Below are 13,488 nucleotides of genomic sequence, written 5' to 3' on the forward strand. Positions count from 1 at the left end.
TATATATATATATATATATATATATATATATATATATATATATATATATATATATATATATATTTATATATATTATGTATATATAAATAAATAAATATATATATATATATATATATATATATATATATATATATATATGTATAAATATACATATTTATATATACACACACACACACACACATATATATATATATATATATATATATATATATATATATATATATATATATATATATGTATATATATATATATATATATATATATATATATATATATATATATATATATATATATATATATATATATATATATATATATATATATATTCTTACAAAGCTGGTCTAGCATATGAGTAAATATTTCATTCATGTATTTAATTTTTGTATCTAAGAGATGTATATCCAGTTCTTAAGGTGAGCTCCACTCACGTATGATTAAGTAATGTATGTAAATTACATAAGACTTTCGTAATTCATTTAATTGTGTTTTCATTTAGTTTCGTATATGTAAAATTATGCATTTTTTTTTAAAGAATTAACTTTTTACTTCAAACAGTTTTGTTATGAAGTCTTATGTAAACTTTGGGTAGGCTGTATGACACATGAGGTATGAGGATGAGAGATTACGTCATTTTTTATGTTTCCACGTGGTTGGAAAAGTCGTAAAAATTCTAGAATAAAGTATTCTTTTTTTTTTTTTGGTCACGAGAGGAAGGTGGGTGGAGTTAGCTGGAAGAGAGTTGCCTAGCAAGCAAGGTTTGTTCCCCTTTTTCAAATTGCTACGTTGGCAACCTCACACCACCAGAGCCAGCTCCTCACACTAAGAGAATGATCTACTAGGAATTTCTAAGCAAATTAAGTTAATATATATGCGATCCAGCAATGCATAAGCAGCAGAAGAGACCCAGCCTATCACTTTGAAAGAGCCAACGTTCGCCAGCCCTCGCTCCTCTCAAGTGTGTAAAGTGTGTGTCCTCTCAAACATAAAAGGTGATCTCTATCTAACATATATAATGTATAGTGTTGCTTAAACGTTGGTGAAATTATTAGATGTTAATTCAAATGTATTGTGTTAATGTTAGTACATTTTAACATAAATTTTTGTAATTGGCCCCGTGAGATTTAGGTTTAACAGTTAATTGCATTAAGAATTTTGCTTTATCGTTTTGTAAACTTTTTTTCAAAGTGTCTTTCTTTTGTCTTAGTTCTAAGATTTAGTTCTCATATATATTTCGAGTGTACTGATTTTGGTGTTAATTTTGAATTGTTGTAACTTTTTATAGAATATATTTATGATTTTAAAGTTTGTCTTATTTCGATCACCAATATTTTCCCTCAGTACTTCTCCTAATTCCCTGAATAAGAACCGTAGTAAGAGATTAGTTTTTGAATAGTCTTATAATGTAATTACCTAGTTTTTGTTTTGAGTAACTTAAGAGACCTTTGGATATTCAGTGTTCATATATATTGCCGTCTGGGAGTTGCGTAATGTTCTCGGAGCTCGGGTATTTTTCAAGTATAACAGATTTATTAATGACAAATCAGGTGAGTTTTGAAGCTCGGGAATCTGCGTAATTCGCTGGCCATAATAATAAAAATAACAATAACATATATATATATATATATATATATATATATATATATATATATATATATATATATATATATATATATATATATATATATATATATATATATATATATATATATATATATATATATATGTGTGTGTGTGTGTGTGTGTGTGTGTGTGTGTGTGTGGGTGTGGGTGTGTGTGTGTGTGTGTGTGTGTGGGTGTGTGTCTATCTATCTTTTCTAATTATTTATAATTTGTCTCCTATACTTGGGTAGCAGTCTATGAACTCAACTTCGAACCTGGACTTGAGTGCCGAAACAAAAATATCTGGACAAATATAGCGTTGTCAAGCTAAAGATCATCAGTGTTTAACGCACACCTCACCTTGAAGCTGGATGAAAAGCAGCTTTTTGGTGCAGATGCAGCTCAGCTATAGTCATTAAGTTACATCTTTACAGATTCAATCTCGCTTGCAATTTACGTGGAATTTAAGGCAGAATAAACACCTTGGGATAAAAGCTTTCGGTGAGTGTCTCCATTGACTCCATGAACTCTATATTTGTAATTGCAATAAAGGGGAGATGTTGAACATCTTCCACGATCGTTATTTTTCAAAGTGAGGATTTTCACTATTTAGAAAAGGAATCCTTTAAATTAATGAGGCCATGGCCCGGTACGACGGTTCTCCTGTGAGAGAGAGAGAGAGAGAGAGAGAGAGAGAGAGAGAGAGAGAGAGAGAGAGAGAGAGAGAGAGAGAGAGAGACCTTAAATGTCAAGAGAAGTCTATGATGTATTATCGGTATTAATTCTTTATTGAAAAATTTGAATACACACCTTAAATATAATATCACATATGCGTAAAAAGGGTAAAAGTTCTCATAATATTCCAAGTAATTGAAAAGTAAAGAATCCTTCAGGAGAGCTTTGTTGCGTCCGTATGGGCGTGGTATGCATGGGGAGCGAGAGCGGTGAGAAATAACATAGCTATCCAGAGAGAGAGAGAGAGAGAGAGAGAGAGAGAGAGAGAGAGAGAGAGAGAGAGAGAGAGAGAGTATTTTAAGCCTAAAAGGAAAACAAGCCCTCGGATTGTCGTTTTTACTGTCCCGCGTATCCTGAAACTAAAGCGCTTTTGAATCTTCCTTTTCTGATCTTTGTCAGAGCACTACTATACGCCATTCTAAGTTGGCTTTTAAATGTAAGGAAGGTGCTGTATGGAGGGCGGGTGGTTGTAGTGAAGGTAGGGATGGGTTTAGGAATCCTGGGTCACTAAAGAGGGTGATGGTGGGCGGCGGGCGTGGCCTGATCCTCAGCTTTAAAGTGGAGTTGGGAGTGCCGTCCTACCTCCCAATAAGACCCCCTGGCCCCCTCTCTGTTCCTTTCCTCCTTCCATTATCTCTTCTCCTACTCTTCCTTCTCGTCCTCCATCTCGTCCTTTTTTCCTTCCTTCACAGGACTTGCCTCTCCACGAGCTCTCCTGCCTTCTCTACTCCCCCTTTTCCTCGATCTATTCTCTTATTGCGATGCTTCATCACATCTCAAACATACCTCGACGAGAATAATCTCTTTGTGATACGAATAACTAGGTCATTATCTTACACTCAAAATTTCTTTCGTTTTTCTTACAGAAGTTTACGTCACCGTACACAGCATTAATTTATGATCCAGGTAACAAAGAACACAAAAAAAATAGACTTACCTTTGAAACTTAGTTTAAAATTTTGGAAGAAAATTAGCATTTCTCTCGAATGTGCGTTGTTTTTATTAAGACTTTTTTTTTAAGGTAAAATAGGTCAACTATTCCCAGAATTGTGAGTATATATATATATATATATATATATATATATATATATATATATATATATATATATATATATATATATATATATATATATATATATATATGTATATATATATATATATATATATATATATATATATATATATATATATATATATATATATATATACATACATATATATATATATATATATATATATATATATATATATATATATATATATATATATATATATATATATATATATATATATATATACATACATACATACATACATACATACATACATACATACATACATACATATATATATATATATATATATATATATATATATATATATATATATATATATATATATATATATATATATATATATAGCCTCAATATCGTTAATTTTTTCTTTTAAGAGCATTCATCACACGCACTTCAATTCTACTATGAAAAGTTGGGTAAACACCTCTTTATATTTTCTCACCTTGACTTTCCTCAAACAATTCTAGTCATCCGACCTTAGCACGCAGTGTTCTTACTTCACTCTTTTCACCTTTTCACCATCCATCATACTTACTACCATATACGTATGTCAGTCAACCTCTTCTATACCTAAACCACCCACACTAATAATTAACTGCCCAGTCATCCTGGTTTCCATTTGCCATTATTACCTTAGTGTACTTCCTATTTACTCTCATTCTCTCTTCTTGCTAAATCTTTCCCAATCACCACGGTGTTATAAGCAAATCTCAACTATTCAAAGGTAATTCATAACTAATTTTTCTGTCGCACAACTTCTCAACTATGTGACTGTCCTTTCTATGACTACATCTTATCACTCCATATAAAAAGACGTTGGAAATTCATGGAGGCATAATATACTCCGGTCTCAGTCTTGATTTTACACTAAAACAGTCCAACTACTCGCTAAATTTTCCAATATATGCTACATTTCTATCATGAAAATCTCTTAATTACCCTCAGCAAATTATCACCCACACTATACATTTTCAATATCCTTTATATTGCCTCTATCAATTCTATCACAAGCTTGTTTTAGATCATGTATGCCACAAACGGCGGTTTTCATTTACTTTCAAGCTTCTCACATTACTGTTTCTTAACAAACACGAGATCGGACAACCCCCTTTTATCCTAAACCGAAACCGTTCTTACCCTATTAGATTTTTGCTTACCTGTCTTATCTTCTCAATCGACATCTATTATGCACCTTCGATGGCCTGTCTGGTAACAAAATTATCTTAAATAGTTAATCAGTTGTCTTTACATTACATAACAGAACAATAATTCCTTTTATACCTTCCTTTAGACTCTATCCTTAATACCAATTTTAACCCAAGTTAACAATTTTTAGATTTTTTTAACTATTTTCAGAACATTTGCATAGAATGGGAATACAAACACTTTGGAATTTCCAAAACTCATTTATATTAAGTAAGAAAAGAAATGCATGCTGTCCTCAAATGAGGACACTGGGTTAATATGTATACATTCTGGCAAAATAAAGGAATATAAACGGTTTCTACTTAATAAAAAATGACAAATGAAAAAAAAAAAAATTCATTTAACTTTTTCAGAGACAGCTCATTCCTTAGAATGATATTGAACAAAACATTCAACACATAAGGTTACAGTACATTTTTTACAATATATTCTTGGTTTACTAGAACATGGTTTGTTTTGGCATCACCGTTGTTCTCCTCGTTTCTCGAAAAAGTGACCTTTGTTGTCAAATCTCACATCTGAAGGAGTGATTGGAGGGCCTGAAGTCTTCTTTTTTTTCCCTAAAGGCAGCTCTCATTTTTTATCCTTTTAGATAAGCGATGCATACCTGTCTCTTGAATTTGAGAAATCATGCTCAATTGATCGTTCCCATGCACCATCCTATAAAAAATCCAAGCATTTATCATGATCATATCTATCAAACGTATGAATAAGCTTCAATACCATTTTCCCCTTTATTGTAATTGAGTATTTCCCAGCAAACCAGTCGTGCTTATCAATTCCTCCCATATTCATATTATAGTGATGTAAAACATTTGGTTGAAGGACATTTCCTTTAGACTTAGATTCTCGCCGCCAACACTGTACATTCTTTATTGGTTGTAGTGTGTCCTGATTTGTGCCAATTGTAACACATTTGTTGTCCATCCATTTTCCAATGAGAATTTCTTCATTGCGATCAAGCCTGTAATCATATGTTCCTCTCGGTTCTTTTTTTCATTGCATTTGATTCCTTCAATGGGCACTTGCTGATCGTCTTTTCCCTCATTGTTCCCGTGGCATTGAATCCCAAATTATCGAAGTATACATTATAAGAGAATGGGTTATTTACAACCGAGAGCATATTCAGCACCACCTCAGAACCGAGCAACAAATCACTGTTTTCTTCATTAGCAGACCCTTTGCCACAATACAGATCAAAATTGTAGCAGTATACTGACACCCCACACAATGCCAAAAATTTATATCCAAATCGAATTGGTTTGCCCCACATGAATTGCTTGAGAGTGTTATGTTCATAATAGCGCACAATCATTTCGTCACCTGACAAATCCTCCTCAAACACTCCAAATTTTCTGAAGGATTCTTGAAGCATGGTAATAAGTGGCCTTATTTTCGTGTGCGGACATGATGCCGAACGCACTTATGCCGAAAGACAAGAGGCCGAAGCCAAGAAGCCGAACGGACAGGAAGCCGAACAGTCATGAAGCCGAATGGACAAGAAGCCGAACAGTCATAAAGCCGAACAGACAGGAAGCCGAACAGACATAAAGCCGAACGGACAGAATGAATAATATTGAAAAAATTCTTGGTTTGTCGTAAAATAAATTAGCAAACAACCATAAGCCTCAAAAAGGAAAACAATTACCAGATATCAACGAAGGAAAATTACTTTTTTTTCTATTTTTGTTTTCGAAAATTTTCTATCCCTTCAGTTTCTCGTTTTCAATATTTTCTATCCCTTCAGATTGATCATGGAGTTCGTTAAAACAGGACGAGGAGGAAGAAAACTTCTTTTAAGCGGTTATGCTTACATTGTGGATAAAACAGCTAATGGCACAACATATTGGCGGTGTGAAAAACGAAAGAGTGTAGTGCTAGACTTAAAACTATTGATGATGAAAGACAAAGTTCTGTGTGTGATTATTCTCATCCTCCTGATGGGGCTAGGAATTCTGTTCTTAAAATATGCGATGGAATGAAGAGTACAGCTGAGCATTCGGGTGAAGTTATGAGCAGCATAATTAATAATGCAACGGAAGAATTGCCACTTAGTGTTGCTGGAGCCCTATCCAAGCCACAAACACTTCAAAGAACCATACGAAGAGCAAGAAAAATACAAGTAGATGAAGATTTAGACGTAACAACGAGAGGAGAAAACTTTTTGATGCATGAAAGTGATGCCGTTGTTATCTATTCTCCATTCAAATTTATTGTTAAATTTTAGTTAATTTTTCTTCATTTTTATTTTGCGATTAAGAAACATTTAAATTTTTAGTTAAATAAAAGTTAGTTTTTCTTCATTATTATGTTGTGATTTATAATCATTTAAATAATTTTACATTTGAATGACATTGTTCCAATAAAAAAGTTGCATAAAATGCTTCCGAGTTATTATTTATACCTCATAAAACTCAATGTGTCGTGAAACTAAATTATCCATTCTTCATCCTGTCCGTTCGGCTTTATGTCTGTTCGGCTTCTTGTCCGTTCGGCTTCATGACTGTTCGGCTTCTTGTCCGTTCGGCTTCATAACTGTTCGGCTTCTTGTCCGTTCGGCTTCTTGTCCGTTCGGCTTCTTGTCCGTTCGGCTTCTTGGCTTCGGCCTCTTGTTTTTCGTTATAAGTGCATTCGGCATCATGTCCTACTATCCTTATTTTGAACCCTCTATCTTGTGTATGTTCTTCAGCAGTAGCATTATCGGCGAAATTAACATAGTTTTTGATCATTTGAAACCTGTTTCTGGCCATTGAATTTTTTACCCTTGATACTCCTAAATCTTCATCGTTTGACCATTAACTTCTTTCTGAAGGTACTTTGTGGTAGATGGAAAATAGCAAAATACCAACAAACGCTTTCAGTTCATCCACACTCAGTATGAAGTCCATATTATTCTTGTACGTAGACGCATATCTAACAGTTTCCTATACTATTAGATCGCATATATCAGGGGTGAGTAATTGTTCAAACAGCTCAACAAGTTTTTTCCAAAGTTAACCAAAGCAAGTATTGGTTACTGCAATAACCACAGCTCTCCAAAAAGTCAACAACTGAAAAAAATGTTTCCATCCATCTACCATTTATTTCTAGGTGGATCCTAGGCGTACATGAGTGCTTTGTACATGGTTCGTGCCTCTTTTTCCCATGAAAATATACTCATAAGTATGACTTTTACTATCAGTACTCCTGATGTGGTACTTGTCCTTGTATATACTGTAAAGTTTATATTATTTTGAACCTCATAGCTTACATCTTTAAGGTATGTCACATTTTACATTGCCTGTTGTTGGATATGGATTCCATCTGTTCTTGTGAGTGGAGATCTGGGTAACTTTTATGGAGATTTTTACTTGCATCGTTATTTTGTTTGTTAGTTAAGGCAAGGTTGAAGAGGAAGAACATTGATCAAGTAATATTTTACTATGCAATAAGAATACTGACAAACAATTATGGTATTGCTATCATTTATATCTTCCACAAACGTCCTTCCCTACCCTCTCCTTTCCTTTCCTTCTCTTTTCAAGAGTGTATGCAATGTGTAACTTACAATACCCAACAATAATGAGGTAGAGTCATTCTAATATATATGAACTATGATTTCCAATTCAGGTTCTTTAGACTTAGAGTTTAGTGAAAGATTGAAAAAAGAAAATCCAACAATGGCTAGATTAAGTAAAAGTTGGAAATCAAATTGTTTGAAATTGCATTTAAGAATCAGGCTAAATATCAGTTTAGTGAGATCTGTGTTACTGTATGAACATGAGTCATGGTATGGTAATGAAATAATATCCAACAGATTTAGTAGATACGAGATGATTATTGGGAGTTGAATGGCAGGACAGGATCAGAAATGAAACTATAATTCCATGTTTCACCGCAATCATCGTCATGTGATTTTTCATCTTACTGCCAACGTTACCACTCGCTTTCTTAGGACCCATCACTTATTAAGACTATTCACAAACATACAGTTAACATCACGTAAATAATGCAAAGACAACACGGGAGATGTGTAATGAAATTGATGATCACATGAAATGAATGAGTGATACATGCTTAGAGCACTCCCAAGGGCTCGGTCACCCAGCGTTAGCCTCAGTAAGCATGCTCGTGTCTCAAGATTGTACACATATCTCAATGCAAAATTTTGCTTAGAGGCTCTCTTGTACCTTGAAATACTCGTTTGTTGGAGCGCTCGTATGTTAAGGTATCACTGTATTGTGAAAGTAAACTTAGTAAGTCATCAAACATGAATCACATTAGGAATTTTTGGGCACTAGATGTTTTCTGACTGTGTTAGTTCTAGCTTGCAATTTGAAACATACTTATAACTCACATCATTGATTATCAAGAAAACTTCCTTGCACCAATCCTCAGGAAGGCTAAACTTATGAAAACCCCCTTATCTTAGTACCACTAATAATTGACATTCAAATGGTTTTCCTTTAAATGTTCAAATGATGCGTACTATAACCATTCAAATGCCCGTGTAAAAATATCTTTAATTTCAGATAGAACATAATTCTTAAAAAAGACAATTATAAAAAAATGGTTGACTGAGCTCTACTTGCAACTACTCCAAAGACTGTTCATAAGAACTGATGATGAACCCATCTCATTAGCATTGCATTTGGAAATTGTGACTCACCACATATAGAAAATTATTTTGATCCTGTTACCTATGGTTGATAGGCGGGTGGGGTGGGTGATTAGGTGGGATGCATGGGCAAAGGCCATTCAAGGATATTTCTAAGATAGCAGAATGAAAGAGCGCCAAGGCAACTAATCAGATGTAGCTAACTAGTTTGATAATGCCAATGATGAAACCTCCAAAATGCCATAAAAATGATGACTTAGACAGTGAAGCAGATCTAAACATCATCAAACTTTAATATTATGTTTATGGAATATTAGTGCACTGGTATATGTTCGTGTTCCAATGTAAAAGCCAAACATAATATAACAAATAGTTATCTGACTATTCAGTTTGACAAAAGTAGTAAAGGTACTTTCAATACTTATGATACGTTAACCCCGAGATATTGTCTACGGAGAGCAAAATATGGAAGGTTTCTGATAGGTCCTAAAATCTAGGTAGTTTATAATAGAGGGACCACACTGCTTGGAATACAATCAATATTGAAGTATCGTCATGTGATACTTCCAATGCTGGTTCCAGGTTAAATTACGGGGTAGTTTTGATTGGCTGGTGAGGAAAAAAGTCCGAGCTAATTAATCTGTTATGGGGAATACTGTACACTTTTGATTTTAAATATATTTTGGGCAGTATTCTGATATGTACCTTATGATAATACAAAGGTATTGGGCAGGGAGGTAACATTTTGGGCATCCAACATGTGCCACATATTCGATATTTTTTTTCTACACAGGCCATTCTGTGCTATTTGGGTCGCAATTATTTATCTGAAATGGACTTCATGTGGTGGTACCAATTATTTGATTTAGGAACAGATTACAGGATCCATTTCAGGAATAGTTTGGATTGAATGCAAAAAAAAAAAAAAAAAAAGAAAAAAAAAATTTCCAGCAGTGGCTAATGTGTAAACTATATGAAGCACACATTAATTTCTAACAGGCGATACATTACATATTTAATCAAATTGTCTATGTGCATTCTTTCAAGTCTCAGGAGGTGCGCACAGAAGGGCTTTCAAGCAGACATACATATCTGCCTTGTTTAGTTTGCGAATGCTAAGAGTTGCGTTCTTTTACCAAAATGTTTGGTCTAGAATAGGGTGTTAAGAAAACAGCTTGATGTTGCTGTAATCAAATGTACCTATTTGATTGTTTTGCTAGACCCCATGTAGTTTTCCTGCTTCTTTCTAGCATCTAAGTCATTCACGGTAACATGAGCATTTTGATTACCGTTAGCTCTTGAGAATTTCCTAAGATAGTAAAGTTGTGAATAATGTGAACTTTTAGTAATCTGATTTTTACACTAGACTAATATCCAAAGACAAATTTAGAAAGCTACAAAGTACTTATGGTACTTACTTCACTCTGAATCTGTTATGTTGTGGATAAAAATAATCTTTACGATTTATTTTTTGGTCTGGTTCTTCATTCATTGACTCAAATGGTCTTGGCTCTTCTAATATTCTACCATTGAGCGTTCATTCCTTTCCCATATAATTTACTCATAAAACCAGCATGAGTTTTACATCTTGATGATGCATTTCATCTTAATTCCTTTAGAAATTCGTAAATGATTTAGCCTTTGTGTTTATACGACTTATTTTTTTTTTGTCACTAATATCCACGCTTATCTTTCTCCTGGAAGGCTGACCTGATTCAGTGAAAGGTCGACTCTTTAATCTTTCTTAACCTTTCAGTACATTATCATATGACTGTAAATCTTACTACTATGATCTTTTTTATTGATTAATGTCCATTTCCATATTAACTTGAATTTCAAAACTTTTTTTTCCAGACTACCATTATCACTTTAGCAAAATGAATCTTTTGGCGATGACTGTCTTCCCTATCCTACGTATATTTCATCATGTTCGTGGGATTTCGAAGAATATGTTATCAATGTTCTTTAAATGGAGGAGAGACACATATCTCGGGTGACCTTGGAAAACTCTCAGGATGTTACTCATAACTGATATATGTGGTTGCTGTTCTGTTCAATCTATATTTTTCTCGCTCCATGAAAAGCTTTGTAAAGTTGGAAAAATATTTCCAAAGACTGGGTTGAGTCTCTCTCTCTCTCTCTCTCTCTCTCTCTCTCTCTCTCTCTCTCTCTCTCTCTCTCTCTCCTTGCTTATATGATTTGAAGACTCGATAAGAGCATTTGATTACCGTCCAATCGAATTTTGTTAAGATATTACGTTCTGATTTTGTTCTCTACATCTTATTTTTTCCTGCTGAGGGGGTTATGCGTTTGTTTGTGTGTGTGAATGCTGGACTATTATTATTATTATTATTATTATTATTATTATTATTATTATTATTATTATTATTTTTTTTTTTTTTTTTTTACCAGCGTGGAAGTGTTTTGTTTATTTCAACAGTAAGTACAATTTATTTATCTTTGATTACAGTGCGATAGTTTAGTTAGTTAGGAGTGTTCGTAAGTGTTTTTCTTTTTTCATTTGCAGGCCGTAATTCTTCATTTGGAAAACTAATTTTTTGAATGCTGATCTTTAGTTGCTGACCTGGCCTATAATTGATTGTATTTAGACTGCTATTTTGGATTGCTCAACCTTTGATGACCTGGCCTGTGTATTACGATTATGTGTGATGATGATGATTAGTATGATGATGATGATGATAATTATGATGATCTTGACACCCATGACCCTGAAGAGTTAAGGCCGTTGTGGCAAATCAACAGACACTCTTCTGTTTCCCATATAGTGGTGTTGTGCCAATAAAGACAGTTGGCTCGGTGAATGATTACTTAAGTGTTTTTTTTTTTTACTGTTATCTTGCGAAATTGTTAGTGAACACACGCAATATATATATGTTTTTGTGTTTTGAAGTTTGGGTTGTGGTGAATTTAAGTTTAAGTTTTGTTAGTTTAATTTTAAGCTTTATTGATTTTGAGGGTTTTTTTTTTTATTGTGGAAGGTCTTTTTTTTTTCTTTAATAATTATTTTAATTTTAAGGAATATAGCATAAAGGTTATGTTTTGTTTTTATGTACTTTTTGTCCTAGAGTCCCGCTGCTGACAACGTAAGGGGAAAGTTTGTATTGAGAAATTTTTCAGTTAGAGTGATTCAAGGGTGTGGGCGATGTTCTTGTAACATCCCGCCACATTAAGATGTCAAATGATAACACAAAATGAAATTTGGCATCTTGATTTGTAATATTTGTGAGCATTCACTTCTTAGTAGTAAGAACAGCCACCTATTATCAGTTTTGTCTTAATGACATTAGACATGTATGACAAACGATTTTCCCCGAGTGTCGAAGGACTTTTGAATCTAACTGTACAACTCATTTGAAACTTTAGGTGGGATTTTGAGTGCAAATTTACTTTTGACAAACACATTCTGTCTGTTTCTTCTTCAGTTGTATAAAAAATTGACTTATTGAGAAAGTCTTTTAAGATTTTCGGTGATCAATTTATTCTGAGGAAATGTTTTAATTCTTTCATTCTACTTTGTTTCTAGTACTGTTCTCTTTTGCCTTGTGACGGGCCGAGAGAGGAGTTGTGAACTCAAAGGCAGATTGAAAACGACTGAGTTTTTATTTATTAAGGAACACTCTTCTTTATATACAAAATCTCAAGGCAACAGGACATGACCTGTTCGAGAGACAGATAATGTTACTGAGCAAAACGGAGACATGATCATTCAGGTTCTTTTTAGTGCGAGGGAAGAGCGCAGATACAAGCATGATATATACAAAATAATTATGTACAATTGTGTGACACACGGTTGGTACAGCCTGCTGAATTTCATCTTAATTCGTTGGACAAAAATTTGCGGCCTATTGAATTTATTATTCCTAACCTGGATATTAATATCAGGAATTGTTGTTCAATTAGTTTTTGTGCATGTTGCATAAGTTTTTTTTTCTTTAATTCTGACCATCGGTTGCATTTAGATCTTCTAAGATTACACCATTCTGTACGTAGTACTATGTATACAGTTAATTCTAACAGTCTTACCTCCTCCATTATAAGGCTCAACAATACACTATTCTAGAAGTTTTATTCTAATTGTGACCATATTTTAAAATGCTCTTCATAAACTGGAAGTTAAATCGGTCGAACTTCAGAAGTCCAAACTTGCAGCGAATGTTTTGATGTTGAACAGGCTGACATGAGTCTCTCGTCATAGTTTACTTATGCCTCTTTAATTTAATGTTGTTACTAATCTAATTCTTTATAGCATCCTGC

General features: G+C 33.5%; 1 protein-coding gene across 1 annotated transcript; it reads right to left on the reverse strand.

The window, feature by feature from the left end:
* Nucleotides 1–5,586: 5,586 nt before the first annotated feature.
* LOC137645267 (piggyBac transposable element-derived protein 3-like) lies at nucleotides 5,587–5,991 on the reverse strand. Its single transcript, XM_068378088.1, has one exon. It carries the CDS (start codon nucleotides 5,989–5,991, stop codon nucleotides 5,587–5,589), a length of 405 nt encoding a protein of 134 aa, XP_068234189.1.
* Between the last annotated feature and the right edge of the window lie 7,497 nt (nucleotides 5,992–13,488).

This window comes from Palaemon carinicauda, chromosome 8, assembly GCF_036898095.1.
Source record: "Palaemon carinicauda isolate YSFRI2023 chromosome 8, ASM3689809v2, whole genome shotgun sequence".
In the NCBI taxonomy this organism is placed as follows: Eukaryota; Metazoa; Arthropoda; class Malacostraca; order Decapoda; family Palaemonidae; genus Palaemon; species Palaemon carinicauda.